This window comes from Spea bombifrons, chromosome 11 (assembly GCF_027358695.1).
Source record: "Spea bombifrons isolate aSpeBom1 chromosome 11, aSpeBom1.2.pri, whole genome shotgun sequence".
Classification (NCBI taxonomy): domain Eukaryota; kingdom Metazoa; phylum Chordata; class Amphibia; order Anura; family Pelobatidae; genus Spea; species Spea bombifrons.
In genome coordinates this window covers 24,337,357-24,354,737 of record NC_071097.1, presented here as the reverse complement: position 1 = coordinate 24,354,737, position 17,381 = coordinate 24,337,357, and the positions used below count along the sequence as shown (strand labels likewise).

The following is a 17,381-nucleotide window of genomic DNA, read 5'->3' as shown; positions in this document are numbered from 1 at the left end:
TTGTTACTATGTCACAGATCCACACAAAAAATGACAATGACACATTACTTACCCTTACTACCAGCCATGCTAAAATGTTACCAGTTTAAACCACAATTGTGTGAGTCGACATGCTCGTCCCGTGTGGGAATGCTACTTTTGGACTGAAGCACGTGTTTTCGTGAGCCATCGCCCATCTCTACACAAAATAGGGTGATGGCCGTATTGTTAAAATGCTTATATGTCTGCGATTGAAGTGTTGGCACATACTACCAAATATATGGGGGTTATGATGATGCCCCCTTTCTTATCTCCCACTCCCAGCTTACTCTGAATTTGGTGATTGGTTGCTTGCCTATGTATCTGGCTTTAACCACTTGAGTGCCAGGCACTGAATGGCCAGAAGGATAATTTTTATTTAAGTCACGTATATCTTTGCTATTTTTCATGATGTAAACAAAATGTATATTTTCTCATGTGTCTAATGTTTACAAATACCTTTACATGATTTATTTGGTTTCATCTGGTTGTAGAATTTTTGAATAAATATTTCTATGTATATGTGTTTTTTTTTTATATCAAACGGCGTGTGTATAAAATCCAGAGTAAAGAAGATGAGAAATAAAGACGAGACTGTAGACAGTGAATGATATGCATTAATGGAAAACTGTATTACAAAATAGATTTTACATATCATGGTGGCATAGTATTGTTGTATTTTAATTGATCATTGATGGACAAATACTGCATAGTTTCACTTATATACAGCATATAAAAACCCACACACAAAAGTGCATAAACAAATACTATATTATACATTCTATACAGTATGCTGCAATGACTTAACTGCATTAGAACATTTCACAGCTCTGATTTTGGCAAACTAGACTGTTACATTGGAAAAGAATGCTTTTCTCATTTCTTCATTGGCTGCACATTGCTGTCATCTAGAGCCCTAAAATACAGAAGCTAATACCGTTTAAGAGGTAACCAAACATGTTTGGAATTTTGTTATTACAATTCTATCAGGCAGGTCCTCTTTAAGCTTAGAAAAAGTATAGCTTTAAGTGGAAAGCTTGCTTGGGGTGGTATTTCCCTCCTGCTTCCCATTGGAAGCGTTGAGGCAAAGATGCCCTAGGACAGGGATGGGGAGGAAGTAGGCACAGCTCCAGTGATCAGCTGTGATTCCCAGATCCTCCACACGAAACCGCACTGGTTCCCAAGTATGAAGTTAAGTTACAGGTTAATAATTGCACATCTAAAAGTGGTTAGCATCCTGGTCACACTGTAGGTAGCAAAATATTACTAAACTTTTTATTTTGTATCAGTCGACCCTGATAAAATATCCCTGAGCTATTATATCAGTATTTTATTATTATTTATATTATATTTATATTTAAGTATCAGTATGGCCAGAGCCTGTTTTGTGTTATCAGTTTGTCATCACTGTTCATACTCTGAAATATATATTTTGTTGACAGCAAGTATGCTTAGAAACCTACAGATCATTAACAAAAAAAAACAAACCAATATGCGTTTATAAAACGCGATGTGAATTTAAAAAAATAAAATTGCATATGAGATGCTAATAGAGCCATATTTTTATACAAACATGTAAACCAGGAAGTGTTTATCTGAAATACTAAAAGATATGAAATCGCAGAAATCTAAACATTAAGCAATAAAATCTTTGGTTTATATTCTATTACTAACAATCTGAAAAATCATTAATACAATAAAACTTTTCCCTAGAGAGGATTAACAACTGATTTATGCAATACGACATTACAATACATATTTATGTATTTGTAAATTAGGTCGTGTCAGATAACTGAACCGGCCTCAATTATATCAATACAATCTGATCAAAGTTTACAGAGTAGAGATAACACCAGAGCTTTTGTTGAGCTAAAATTTCCATGAATCTTAGCTATGAGGCATACGTTAGTTCTAAGAGTCATTGTCGGCAATAAAACATACATTTTTATACTAATAAGATATGGCACTGGTAATGATGTTCAAAAGAGATCTAACCATCACAAGGAACATGAAGCTCATTGTAAGAGTATTTCTAGTGGATTCTTCCTCTGTGAAACAAAGCACCCATTCTAAATGTAGAACTTTCTTCTACCCAAAAGACTCAGGTTTCAATTTTCTTAATTGTTAGTATTTGAATGAGTTGTTTAATTGATTTTGGGTCTAAGTCCTGAACATTACCAGAAGATGTTCATTTGATGGCCTTATTCATTTCTAAGCAGTCCTGAGAATCGCTGTCTAGAAAGAGGGCACAATATGTAAAGTGAACCCTAGAGCAGGATCCAGGAGGTTTTTAAGGTGTTCAGTGTGCTTCGACTGTGTTTTAGAGTCAATTTGGCACCTTCGTGATAGCAGCGTGTTTTACAAATATTTTTTCATCAAGTCAAGGATTTCGTTGTACATGCGATAAGGTGCATCCAATCCCCAGATGAAGTCCAGATGTTCCCATTCTGGGATTTCTTTGTGGTAGACCAAGTTGCTGACTTGAGTAAGTAACATGGCAATATCTTTGCGATCTGCCAGCCAGTCATTGCCGCCACTCCACAGAGCAGTTGGGATCTTCATGTCCCGCACTCTGTAACAGGGAGGAGTAGTCTGGAAGAAAAAAAAATAGTAATAAAGCAGGCTGCTCTACAATCACTACAGGTCTGAAAAAGATATCTGTAGTGGGGCACCTAACCAGTGTTAAGCAACTCTGCATGTTTGCAGGTTCTTTAACACTAAAATATCTGAGTATAAAGAAAATGCCTCTCATGAGACCTCAATAAAACATTTATTACCTGATTATAATGAGCTATATTCCCCTTATAGCCCCAGTCAAAGGCTTTGAGCTCTCCCGATTTAACAGCCTAAATAAAACACAAAGTAAAAAATATAGATTATAAACAGAGTACATTATTTCAGAAGCAGCATGTTACACAAATGATCTAAGCTACATCGTTACATGAAATACATTTCAAGTGATAAGTCTCACTTGCTAATGGTTGAGCAAATCAAGACATAGTTACCTGTCCCCAATGAATCATGTTCTGCACCGAAGTTCCAGCAGGACAATGTGAAGAGTATACATTTACACGCGTCTAAAGAGTTCATGAAGAAATGGAATAAACACGGATTAATATGTAACAAAATGTGCAGGTAATTAAGCTGTTCTTAAGGGACATGTAGAAGAAGACAATCAACACGAGGTGCAAATAACAGTAGTACATCAGAAAATGAATCTAGAAGCTTTTCCATGTAGAGGAAACGTCAATTTCTTGATTAAAGAAATATTTCTGGGAAGAGCTGGTTTGGGCATTCAACAGCACTAAAAACGAGGTTCCTAATGCTGCACGACGTTACAAAACAGCGTTACATTCAGCAGCCGGTGGAAAAGCACATTTAACCCCTTCAATCCCCTATAGACGTACCGGGACGTCCAAAAAACGCCCACAAAGAAACCCCTATGGACGTCCCGGTACGTCCAGCCCTTCGTGCAGCGTCAGGGACACATCCCTGCCGCTGCACGGGAGACCAGGCTGTCGTTTGACAGCCTGGACTCCCCACTGACAGCAGAAGCCGGCTTTGCCGGCTTTCTGCTGTCCGATCGCCCGTAACAGCTTCCGGCATGAAAGCCGGTAAGCTGTTACCGGTAAACTGCCCGATCGCGCGATCGCGCAGTTGTAAACGCGCGATCGGGCATTCCCTTCCGGGTTACGTCACTGCTGACGTAACCCGGAAGGTCATCGGAGGACAGGATATCCCCTGCGGGGATATCCTGCCCTCCGATGAGGCACAGAGACGCTGCGATCTCTATGCAGGTCTGTGAGGACCTGCATAGAGATCACAGTGTGATCGGTGCAGGGGGATCGCGGGGAGGGGAGTGAGAGACCATCTCTCTCACTCCCCCTCCTGTCCTGTAAGAGAAAAGCAGAAAAAAAAAAAACGGTTAGTGATTTAAAAATAATATTAAATAAATCATTAAAATATTAATATAAATAATACAAAAAAAAAATTATAACGTGAGCTGTGATGTCATTGTGACATCACTGGCATGTTCAGGAGGTCCCTAGGAGGACCTCTAACCATTTCTGTGTAAAAATAATATATAAAAAAATTAAAAAAATTAAAATTAAAAAAAAAATTAAAAAAAAATATATAAAAAAAGATAATAAAAAAATTATTAAAAAACCTTACTTCCCATTGCCCTAGCATAACATCTAGCCAGTATAACCATCCTGCCCCCGTTCACAACCCCCAAACCCGTTAAGCCATAGGCATAAAAATTATACAAAATTGTACACCTAATAGTATGCTCCCTGGAGCTGGCAAATTCTGGAAAATCTATATAAATTAGGTATTTCTGAAATCAGGACACCTGAATTAATAAACTTGGAGGGGATTTTCCATCACTTTACCTAATTTTGTGAGGATTCAGAGGGAAAATGTAAAAAAAAATTAGTTTATTTTTCTAATCTTCGCTAGTATTTACTAAATTTCTCATTCTAAATTTTCAGCTAATCATCCAACTATGGTATCAAACGAAAGCTCTATCTCTCCTTGAAAAAACAATATATAGTTTACATGGGTACACTATTCACAGGAAAAGAGAATCATCGCTAAACCGACATACCCCAAAAATGGCAAAATTTCTCTGGGCTTTGAGGTACCAAAAACCCCTGGGATTGAAGGGGTTAAAGCAGGTTATGTATTTTATATACACATTTACCTGGTTTTCACTATAAACCAGAAGTACACCCAGCAGAGCCAATTCTGGGGAATACGTTGAAGATGCTTTACATATTAAATCTAATTAATGCCATCAAATTACCATTTACTTGGATACGGCACATCAATGATAAAAATGGTTAATATATTTGGATAAAGTCAAACAGCTCTCTCACCAACAAAATGCAAATTGGTATTTACAGATAAACATATAATTATACCTAAACTATATACTTAGCAATCCTTCACACAATAAACGGGACTGCGAAGCAATAATGTCAACTATTAAGAGTACTACAACTTCCAGCAGACCGGTTACGCGAAACATACCATATTAAGGTTCTTCTCATTAAATCCGCAGAGAACAAAGAAGATATTGCCACACAGATTGTCCACTAACTCGTGGGTACACAAGTGCGTAGCAAGCCACCTGATGAAGTAGGTCTGCGGGAGAAATTCCTTTTTCCCAAACAGGTCCTAGAGAAAAATGAATACAAATTATTATTATTATTTTTTATTGTTTTATATAGCACCAAATTCTGTAGTGCTGTACAATATTCAATACATGGTATGAAGACTTCTAAACATAAACAATTACAAAGGGACACTTCGACAATGATATGCACGTTGATTCATAGGACAGCTGAGGGGACCCTTTGAGCAGCCGCATCTTGCAAATGCATGGAGGGATTACATATTCCTAGTGATTTTTGAACTGGTGCTGCAAACTGGGAATAGGATGACAGTGGAATGAATACCAATGGCCTACTGTATCAAATTATCTACTACTAAACCATTTTATTACTCTTGTAATGTACTGTAGACCCCCCCACCCACTTTAGCCAATGCAATATAAACCTCTTGCTTATCTGTATTAAACAACCTTCCTGAATTTAATATAAATTTATATCAGGGGCGGGAATCAATAGATAAACGTATTTACTGGAATAGCACATTTAAGGTAACAACCTTTTCATTTAAAATTGCTTTACTAGCCAAATTAGGTTCACCTTTAAAATTGTCAAAGTATACTTAGTATACACAGTATGACCTGCTTTGAACTTGCCAGATTTATTTTTTTCATGCTCCGTACCAGCTGTAATCAAATGTTTTTCCAGGGCTGTCTAAAACACTCTGAGGTCGCTGTATTGTTATATTGCTTGTCCATTGGAACGTGTATTCACTACGCAACAAAAGCCTGCACCGTGCAAGTTCATCTAGAGTGGTCTTTTTCATAAGCGGTAACGCCATCGTATTGCATGACAGTTATATTGTCATCGGTAGTCCATTCATTTAAAAACTGATGAAAAAAAAAAAAAAAATTACCTTGACAATGAACTCTGGGAAATAGCCTAGTTTTGCAAGAGGACTGTTGGAAAACTTGATGGTAGCCACAGGAGCCAAACCGAAAAACATCTTTATTTTTTTGGCAAGCTCTGGCATGCTTGAGAATGCTATAAAACCTAAAGAAAACAGTAAAAAGACAAGACTCCAGAAACAATAACTATCAAGTGACATCACCACGCTGCGCTCATGCATGGGTGATATGCTCTTCTAATCAAAACATACAGCTTGTTTCAGAAAATAGTATCCGATTTGTGTCGCACTGTTTTCTTTGACAATGTCGCTTGAATAAACAAGACGGCTGGTTTGTGGTTACGGACGGTTAGGGTCTGGAGGACTGCTTGCGCCTCCACCTAGTGTTTTTCGCAGGGAACGCAGCAGCAAAACGCAGTTGTCCTACAAAACGCAACAAAAGACACGCTTACCAATGGTTGTCCCTTGAGAATGGCCGACATAATATATTTGTTCTTGGCCAGTTTTTTTAAGAATAAAGTTGATAACCGCTGGAAGATCTTCCTTAGCCATCTCATCGTAACTGTAATATAAAAAAACGTTTAAGGCTGCAATCAACATTGACCCGAACCGTTCAATACTATGAAACAAAGACCTCAATTACCAAACTACTACTTGACCTTTAATCATTGCATCAACTCATACTTTAAATCTTCTGCGTTTTGTATCAGTGTAGCAGGTTTTGGGGCATGTTTATCACTGTGCCAACACAGAATAAAAGATGTTGAAATCAAAGTTTGATTGTTAAATTGTTCCATTTAAAGAGATCTGTGACCTCCCAAAAGGCTAAATCCTCTTTCTTTGATAAATGCTGTGCAAAGCTCAGTATAAAAAAACAAAAAGATGTCAGGATCCTCTTGGCAATACCTTTCTTCTTTCCTCATTGTACTAAACCCGAGCACACTTCTGTTGGAGGGCTCTTTTGCTAATTATATTATACTATAGATAGTGAAGTAGTAATATTATATTTATGCTGACCTGACCCTCTACCTTTAGACTACAGGCTCTTCTCTTATGACTGCTCCTCCAGATAAATATACTTTCCTCTTGTGTCTGCTTTAATCCCTTTAATTATTTAAATGTTTCATACCCCCTCCAACTCATTGCCATACTAACTTTTTGGACACCACTAAGTTCAAAGTCATTCCTGCACTGCTGTCAATTCAGTACTCTTACTTTACACTGCCTTTGGACTATTACAATTAGACTTGCACAAATGAACCATAACTGATTTTGTTAATAAAATGAAATTTTTTGTTTTGCTCCATTTTGGACCGTTCATTTTCAGATGACTTTCATTTTTGTCGTAACTTGGAGAGCTTTTTCCAGTCGGAAGGGAAATTCATTGCCACCCTCATTCACTCACCTTTTCCCTAACTTCTCCTCCGACATCTTCTGTGTACCCATCTCTTTTCCCACAGCTCTGCTTGTTCTTGTTCTTAGTCTGCTTCTCCCCGTGTCCTCTTTCTTCGCACACTCCTCAGAGAACATGACCTTCTAGTAAATTCCGCAAAAGCACAGAGCCTCCCGGGCACATCCAGTCCCCTGATTAGAGGAACACGGGGTAGAGGCTGTCCCCATGGCTCTGCCTTTTGCAGAAGTGCACCAACCAAGAAGAAAAAACATCAAGAAGAGGCAAGAGAAGATGCAGAGCTGTGGGAAACGAAACAGGGGTGCGGCCGTGGAGAAGGTAGGATATAGAGAGAATCTATGAAAATATCTACAAATGCAAACATAAGTTTAGAGCTCTTTGCCTCATTTTTTTGTTTGTTTTATTGGAGGGTCCCTCCTTGTTTTCAGACATTTGAAATTGACAAGTTTCATTGAATGTGTGAGACTAATTAAACTCCAACGACCACACAATTGTCGCTTTCATTTTCCTAAATCATTGCTTAAAAATTTAAGCAATGTCTACAGTATTGCAAATTCAGCAAACACTTTGAGGTATTTTATAATTTCACATACTTTTATATGCGACATTTAAACTCGAATGCTGCCCATGAGTACAATCATACAGATAGCGGAATACCTGAAAGCCCAGAATTCAGCCTGTTCGGGCGACAACGTCCTGTGTTTCCTTGACCAAGTGTTTCCTCTACTGTTTCCAATCCAAACATCATAGCCGGCATCAGCCAGGATGAATCCCAGGCTATTGTTTGCAAGGTTGGTAACCCAATTACTTCCATCAGCAAGCAAGCCATGCTGCAAGTATACTACAGGCTTAGGGACTAAAAGAGAAAACAAGAGCAAAATATAAACAAATCCGATCGCCATCAATTTGGCACAGATTGCGAACTGTGATACAATTATATATAAATAAAGCAATTGAATCCATTCCACTAGGGGGAGCTCAAGTCATTTCAGGCAACAACAGTACATGGAAGAATTTTTTGTTTTGTTTTTTAAACAAAAAGGAAGGAAGTTTGTAATCTAGCTAAATTCCTAGAAAAAATGCCTCTCAGTGTTACTTAGAAAATGAAATAAAGTCAGGCACTTTACTGAACACGCACTAATATTTATTTTGCAGAGACCGCAAATCAAATGTATTTTATTACGCTACCCTGCAGCACAGTAATCTATAAGGGACAAGTGAAAGGTGTGGTTTTTTTGGGGTTTATCAACCGTACTTTTACCCAGGTTCGCGAAATATACAGGTACAATATCACCTAAATTGTTATGTTTGCGTTTTAATCTTACTTATAGTTTGTAAAGTACTATTCCACTGTACTATGTAATGATCATGCTTAACATAAGGGTAGTTAAGAAAAAAACAAAAAAAACAAATCTGGCATCAACTTGGGACAAGGCATAAAATTACAGATGCATATCCACGCAATGGAAAACGCATATAATTTACAAAACCATAGTAAATTTACTGTATCGTAATGTAATAAATGCACCTGGCATTTCTAGAGAACATTATTTATATTGGTCGCAATCCATACACTTAGTGTTATAGATTATATTATACATTCATAAAATAAACAAATCAGAGAACTTTTTTGTAACAAAGATTATTCACTGCAGTTCCATACAAAAACCTGTTGCATAGAATTATAGATATTTAAATTTTTTTAAGAAATATGTACAAACAAGCTCATGTTTGGAGGACATAAAAGTTTCCCAAGTGAAAACATGTTTAATGTTCTGTTTTTAATAAACAGTTAAGGTGTGGTGAAAAAAACAGTCCCAGCAATCACCGTTATTCAATACTGCTGCATCCAACAAGAAAGGGATTAACTGGGCTACACATTTCCATGAAGTAGGACTTGGCATCCAACACGAGGCCTTCACATAATCTTACGCTCCCTCATCATTCCTGAATAAGGCGTGTATTTGATTTCAGATTGACAAATTACGATAAACATAAATATGCTTCTTCTTAACTCCGCGTTTTTTCCAAGAACATGTTCAATCTCACATGGACATATTGTCCCAGCCACAAGGAAACCTCATGTTAGGTCTTGGCACTTTGACCAAAGACGGTTCTCCAGCAGATGATTGCAGGCCAAGTCAGTAAGGAAACGGCACAGCTGAAGTTCCGTTGTTGTATAATTACAACCCAACCTAAGCATCTGTGCAAAGCCTGCCCAGCAAATCTATGAAAGCAGATGGTGTCACTCCATTAAAACCATGCAGAACATTTCACACTTCATTTCCACAAAGAGCGGAATGTACGTAATGAAGAAATTGTCTCATTCCAAATGAAAAGGGAGACATTGATGTCCGCCACGGACCTGTTTCAGCAGGCTACTGTGTTTATGAAAATGAGCCAAGATTTCCTTAAAAAAGAGAGACAGCTGTTTCCTGACTTGGTTCCTCGTCTGGTTCAAGTTTATTTGCAATATTGACAGTCATATTGTTCTAAGTATACAGATGAAAGCCGATCGCCGTGATGGGTGTTCCAACGCCAACCCTATATTTAATCTTCTGTAATTAGTGTTAAAGGGACACTCCGGATTCCATCTGCACTTTAAAACAACGGGAGTGCATTCCTGCCAGTGACGGGTTGCTTCAAGGAGCCAAAACTGGCACCAAACTGGCAAGTGGATGGTGCAATTCGTTGCAGCTTCTTCCAGGTGCTTCATACAAAGTACTTTAACCCCAAAAAGCCCTAATCTCCACTTGTTGAGTGTTAAATAATGTAACCATTTTAAAACTTTAATGGCTATAAGCAGCAATCGTTTGTAGCAATTTTATACGCTCATCTAAAAAACAAAAAAAAACAAAAAAAACAAAAAAAAAAAAACATACCTGGAGATGAACGTTTGATCCCATGAGGTATTCGGTTGATACTGAGGATATAGGAATCTTCAGTAATCACTTCATATTCTTCACTCGGATATCCCCAAAATGTGATCAACTCACTCTAAAGGACAATAAATTCAAAATGGAAATGTCATGTGGAGGACAAAAGAAATGTTTATTTTTATCACCGAAGAAATGAGACAATCTAAGCCATCACAGCTATTAATCTGTGGCGCCACTGGAGGTATCTGTGGCATACTAGGGTACTTCTGTTACCCCAATCTGTAAAATAACCGAGAGTACAGAGAAACACATTGTTAAGGCTGTGGAGCCCACCGGCCCCTTCCTGCTTGGAAGAGAAACTAGGACAATCCTTATAAACAACAAATTTGACAACGTATTCCCTTAGGTCATAGAACAAAGCGAGATCATCCCACTACAGCTGACACAAAGTGCAAAGTTTACCTGGCTGTAATACTCGGTATCATCATAATCCTCCACGCAGGACAAATTCCACAACACATTTCACAATATAGCCGATTTTGACCTTTGAAGCAAAAATTGTAACAGTTCCGGATGACATCATGAAAAGTCTAAAGTGCTTAGTGATGTCATAAATCACGTATCTTTAAATCTACATTTTTTTATATGTATTTATTTATTTAGGCCCATATGAATTCCCATCAAGATAAAATACTTTTTGTTGGGCATTGGTTGCTGTGATGTATCCAGTAACGTAGATTAGCACTGAAGAAAACGGTTTCATTTCACTTATCGGCAGACCTGGATGCTGCTATGACACAGTTATGCAGTTATTTTTCGACTTTCCCTGATCAAACGTCACACTAAGGAACCTGTTTTTGGCAAAGTTAATATAAACCTGCTCGTCCAATGAAACCCTTTCCGCCTTAGTTTCATTAGAGTTTCAGAATGAGCCCTTCTAATGTTTATCACAAGGCAGCATGAAAATGAGTCAGGGTGTTTGTCGAATAGATTAGGCCAAGGTAACAACTAGAAAATGTATAAATAAATAATATACTTGGTGGGACTCCCCCTTCAATAATTGCCTTACACTAAAATAAAACAAGAATTAAAGACAACTGGCACTTCGTATCACTATGACTCACTGGAATCCTATAGCTGTTACAATATAAGCCATGAGAACCTACTATCCTCCAGCTGCTACTGAACCACAACAGTCACGATCCTCTGCCAACATGCCCCAGTTTGAGAGGTCCAACAACAGCTGGGGAAACAGCGTACACTTACCCGGTTCTACCCAACAGCCTTGCTCTTATACTCATGTACGGCAGGCATCATCAAGCTTTGATATCCAGTGGCTGCTACATCATTCCCAGACACCAATATGTACGAGAGCAATTCTTTTGTATTTGAGTTTAGACAGAATGCTCACGCTCTTCTTTGGCAGGAGGAACACTTGGGAGTCAGATCTCTGGACATCGTGTTCATTTTACTGCTAGGTTGACCCGGGACTTTGGGGGCTCTTCCTATTAGACCGTGTAGGTCAAAGTCATACCACACTCAACAGAAATTCCCAGGAAGTCAACATATTTTAGAAGTCACCTAGCGCTGGAAACCTCACTTTATTGTGTTTTCCTAAACTGAAGTCTTTCATTAAAGAAAATAACATGTTCCCTACTAGGCACCTACCAGTAACTTATATCCTCAAGGTTCATGAGACAGATCCTAGCAAAAAGGTATATATTTACACAAAAATGTGTAGTGGGGGGAGTGGAAATTCTCATTACAGGAATAAAAGAGAATTATCTTTCTAGTCACAAGACGAGATCTCACATGGCATTCGTGTGCTCTTCAACTCAGAGTATTTTGCAAAAATCCTACAGTGAACATGATGTCAATAACAGGAACCGCAAATGGTTCGTCGTAATTGTTTTTCATTTTCACAACTGATCAAAACTCTTCTAAAATCAGACATGAAAATATGAGCCGGCAACGCGTTAAAAGTATGTAAAGTAAATAAAAAGGGCTGATTGACTAAGTGGCAGTTGGCAGGAAAGGTTCTAATTTTAACGAAAGAATTTCATTCTGCATTATGAAGGGCCAACCATAGCGAGCTTCTCTTACAAGGAGTGTGGAGCTCGACATGCAAGATGTACAGCTAATGCAGGGAGACTCGAAGTTAAGTCTCTCTGATGTAACTACGCTTTATACTGCAAAAAGACAGTTCAAGATTCATTTTAAAAATATTTATCATGCCGTAAGGCGTTTACACATAAAGGATCTGATGAACGGCAAATAAATCTCACTGGTAAATATTTATTGCAGTACCGTGCTGCTTTAGTTTATAACTTGTTATACAATGTAGTCTGTTTGGACAACCGGACTCGTTCATTCATGCTCCTTGTCCTTTGGCCAGCAATTCAATAGGAGTTGGAGTCCAACAACTGCTAACGGCAACAGCTAAATATCATTAAAATATTATAATCTAATTAAGTCTTGTACATTCCCAAAAAAAGGGAAAGCCAACAATTTTAAAATAGCAATATGCAGAGTCAATTTATTTTACCTTGGGTGTGTTATCTACCAATATATCTGTATCGATGTGCAAAACATGTGCTAGATCTGTCTTACACCCCAGCCTTGTTTAAAAGCAGTGCTTTATTATGTTAGAAATTGTATGTATATCGATATACCTGTATCTATATATTCATATACACAATGTCATGTCCTGATGAAAGTCTGTAATAAACAAGACTGAAACGTTGACTTGAAAACCGAAGTTGTTTGTGTGGTTATTTGGAAAGTCCCTGGAGTGCCGGTAACTATTTTTGGACTTCATATACACAATGATGCAAAAGTTTGGGGTCACTTTTAACGGTCCTTGGTTTTTAAGGAAAGCAAATTTTTACCATTAAAAACAACAAGAAATTCACCAGAAATCCAGAGCAGGCGGCGTTAATGTTGTAAATGACTAGTGTAGCTGGAAATGGCTGATTTTTTATGGAATATCTTCATAGACGTTCAGTGGTCCTTTAATAGCAATCATTGGAAAACAGCGTTGCAATTATGTTACAGCTAGAAACTTCCTTGTTTTCTATGAAAACAGCCTAGTGACCCCAAACATAGTGTATATGTATGAATCTATATATATACACACACACACCGATATGTATATTTACCGTATATATATCTGTGACTTACGATATTCATTGATGCTTCAGGATCTGCTCTATAGATAAAGTCTCCGGCTCCTCTTCGGACTTTGCTTGACACATCCACCGAATGCACAACGCCTTGGGCCAGAACCAGAACAGCTACCAGCAGCCACATCTTGTAACTGTTATTCACATAGACAGGAATAACTTTATAAATAAATGTACATATACAGAGCATACGGTGCAAGAGCCTTCTCATACATCTTTACTAGACTGACAACACTCTACGCCGACACCCTGCCATAAGTAAACGTACTCACACACAGCTTACACAGTGTCATTAGTAACTACACTCACTAGGACTTATCCCACCAAAATACTCTATTAAAGTGATTACTAAACACATACCGCAGACACACAGCTGTACACACCCTCTCCCGCAGCAGCACACAGACTTCTCTGTGACAGTCCAGAACCAGGAAGCGCACAAGCCTATTAGCCTATCAGCTCACTCAGACAAGTGTCGCACCACCAGCACATGACTAAAGGGGCGGGCTCGTTCTCCTGACGGCGACAGGTTACACGTCCAATCAGTTGTCCTCTTACTCGATGAATATGCAGATTTCACCAATGGGAGAGGTGTATGTTTGCTTCTGAACTACCTCACCTAGTAGGCACAGCATCCAATCATATGTGACCATGTTTGAGAGGCACTTCGGGTTGAGAATGAAACTTTCATCACGTGACTGCACTGTAACCGAGGCTGACTGTTTCCGTAAAGGATGCTCGTCAGAGTCCGTTTACACAGCAGTTAATGGTTGTGTAACTTACTGTAACATGAGAACAATGGAGCAATATACACGGGAGGGGCTTCTATTACGTCCCACAGAGCTTACACTCTATTAACACAATACATGCCGGCTGTAAGGTTTCCTGCTGTGTGGTTCTTAGTAAACTTAGCTATTTGGGAAGTCTCTGCAGGTAATACATTGCCTTTCATTGTAAGGTTGAGTTGTATTTATTTTGTGCCCAAGTCCATATGTTATTATTATTAAATGTTAAAAAGCAATAGGTGCTTCTGCATGATGTGTAGTTCAATTGGTGAGCTGACTTTGCAGAAAGTTTAAAGTTTTAAAGGGACATTAAACTGCCCCTGACAGCCCTTGCAAAGAAAGATGCCCAATCCGCAGTCACCCTACTCCTCTGGGGGATCACAATTCTGGGCCCTGATTGGCTGCTTAATTGCAACAGGAATTCTTTACGCACATCCACACAGACACCTCACCCGCAGCGTTCCCCCCGAAATTAAACGGTGGAAGAGGCAATTGCATATAGTGGGATTCTTCCATGTATTTGCAAGGGGACAACCTCCATCATGAATGACCAAAACTGAAACCTTTATTTAGATGAAGTTGCTGTAAGAGATTAGTTGATACTTCTTACAAATAAGAGCGGCGTGTAAAGCGGCATTATCTTTCCACCAATGATAGTTTAAATAGGACTGATCTTAACAGTTGAGTATCGATGGTTTCAGATGGACCTCAATGAGATCTGCATCTTCCCTGTATCCATAACCTTTTAGTATCAAAATCCCGGGTTTTTAAACTCAATATCCTCATCCATATTTACTTATTTGGGGTTATTACCCGGAGACTGGAGACTTCACCTACAAATTCAACATGTTACAGGACAGCCCGGAAGATACTCTTGTATTTTGGTCCAAAAGGTTTTTAGAAACAAAAGTATTCATCGTGTTGTTAGTGGCCTCAGTGTATACATAACACACACTCCCCGGCCGTGCTAATCAGAGTCCCTGCCCTGCAGCATCATGATTGGGGTGCAGTTTCTGATCACTGATAATGGCAATGGCAGGAAATGTTTTGTGAATGCTGTCTCCTTTTGCCCCAATTAACAAATGAATAATTTATCCAACTGCAGGTAAAGTTTAATAAGCTGATGATGTGGAATATGATGATGCGGTAAATAAATGAATCACCTTGATTAAGGCTGAAGTATGGCAGAGATAGGCAAGCAGATCCTGCTTGTGTGAAGCATTGAACGTCAGGGCAAACTGAGTAATGTTACAATAATTTAAAGTCCCCTTTTACTGTTACAAAGCCACATATTTTACGATATAAAGTTAGTCATTTGTTCTGCTTCTTGTTTTGTTTTCTATATTTAGTTTCTTATAACTTTTAGTTCCTCTTTGTTATTTTGTAACCCTTTTCTTCTCTTTTCTTAATGCTAAAAAGGCAGATATGGAAACAGTCGCCCGGGACACCCCACCTTCCCTGGCGTATAAAAGATCGCATCCACATGCAGTCCATGTAGGTGACAGTATGGAATGGATAAGCAGGGTGGGTACACCGTGCTAGAGGAACGAGTTTGGTAGAAAATACACCTGCAGGGCTACTACTCCCTCGTCATCCTGGCCAATGATGGTGGGAGTTGTAGTACATAGGAGCTCTTTGGTTCTTTTTTTATTTAAAATATTAAAATAATTGCATTTAATTAAATTAATGTGTCTCGTGGTTTTATTATTATTTTCCCATTTTTTAAATTTAGTTTAGTGATACAGAAGGATGGCCGTATACTGTAACTATATCGCTTTATCTTTTCTCACCACTCGAAATGTTTTATTCCATAGTTACCATAAGTTGTGTTAGTAAAAAGTTAGTTAGGACTTTGTTGTTTTCTGTACTTTCATTTTAAAAGGTGGGTTTTTAATTAGATAAAAACACCACTACCCAAAGTTCAAGGCTTAATATAATTATCCCATGCATATGAGCAACCTGTAAATGCGAGTATTTAATGCCATCAGATAACCACAAGACAAAGAATAGGACTGAAGTGTTTTTAGAAGCAATGAGTCATTTTGATTTCTCTGTTGCGTAATTGGACCAAATGGTGGCAGCCTGGACACATTTAAAGGGATATTCTGGTCATCCTCTGTTATGGAAGCTGGGTGGACTCTTTAAATTTTAACATAGAACCCTACTTTATGCCTTTGCCTCCCCCCATGTACACACAAGTTGAGCATCCCTTATACGAAGATCCCTTATCCAAAATCTGAATTTCTGTCCACATAAGTGCAGTTCAGATTAGGGTTACTAATGCCAGGGGTGGGTGGAAAGCTCCTGTTGCTGTTACCTGACCTTTCCTGTAGTCCCACAGAGCCATTCCCTGCCTCCTCGACTTCTCTGCTGAGACGCTGTGCGCCGAGAATGGCCAGAGAGTACAGGGGTCAATATATCCCCACCATACTCCGACACGGATCCATTATCTGAAGTTATCCCTCATCCAAAATACTTCTGCTTCCAAGCATTTCGGATAAGAGATACTCAGCCTGTTTTCTCCCTTCCAGTCAGAGCATTTCGGGGACCTAACATGACCACCCCCCACCAGTTGATTATGTGTGAGTGCCACTTGATGCCGACATTCAATGGTGCTAAACATCAGACCACAGAGGAGCCAATGCGTGTTGCAACTTCTTCTTACTGCAAGTTCTTTATTTATTTTACACAACATTAAAGAATGTGTATTAAACGTACATTCTTCGTCTAGGAGAGTGCCTGCGCCTGTCCCATTAAGTCATTCCTCTGTAAAACTAGGTCTGCCTCTGAATTCCTTGTAATATCTTTGGTTGTAAAGCAGAGCCAAGCTAATGCCTAAAAATATTAATCAGTTCCTAAAAGGCATGACTTTGAATGCCCAAATGTCAAGAAGAATTATAATGGCCATTAATAGTCTGAATGTTTAATATCATGCTCATGTATAATCGTATGGGTAGATGTTAGTTTGTAATCTGACTGTTTCCATGGAATGTTGCAACAATGAATATTATTATAATAAAAATATAAAGGTAGTATTATACATCCTTATCATCACCATGGAAACTGCTACATTATAAATCACAAG

The 17,381-nt window shown here is 38.5% G+C and overlaps 1 protein-coding gene across 1 annotated transcript; it reads right to left on the bottom strand.

The window, feature by feature from the left end:
* Nucleotides 1-2,219: 2,219 nt before the first annotated feature.
* On the bottom strand, nucleotides 2,220-13,957 carry LOC128469452 (lysosomal acid lipase/cholesteryl ester hydrolase-like). Its single transcript, XM_053451273.1, has 10 exons — nucleotides 13,872-13,957; nucleotides 13,510-13,645; nucleotides 10,333-10,447; nucleotides 8,108-8,306; nucleotides 6,492-6,601; nucleotides 6,049-6,185; nucleotides 5,053-5,199; nucleotides 3,024-3,095; nucleotides 2,796-2,864; nucleotides 2,220-2,610 (listed from the first exon to the last, which is right to left on the bottom strand). Exons 2-10 carry the CDS (start codon nucleotides 13,636-13,638, stop codon nucleotides 2,377-2,379), a joined length of 1,212 nt encoding a protein of 403 aa, XP_053307248.1. The 5' UTR covers nucleotides 13,639-13,645; nucleotides 13,872-13,957; the 3' UTR covers nucleotides 2,220-2,376.
* Between the last annotated feature and the right edge of the window lie 3,424 nt (nucleotides 13,958-17,381).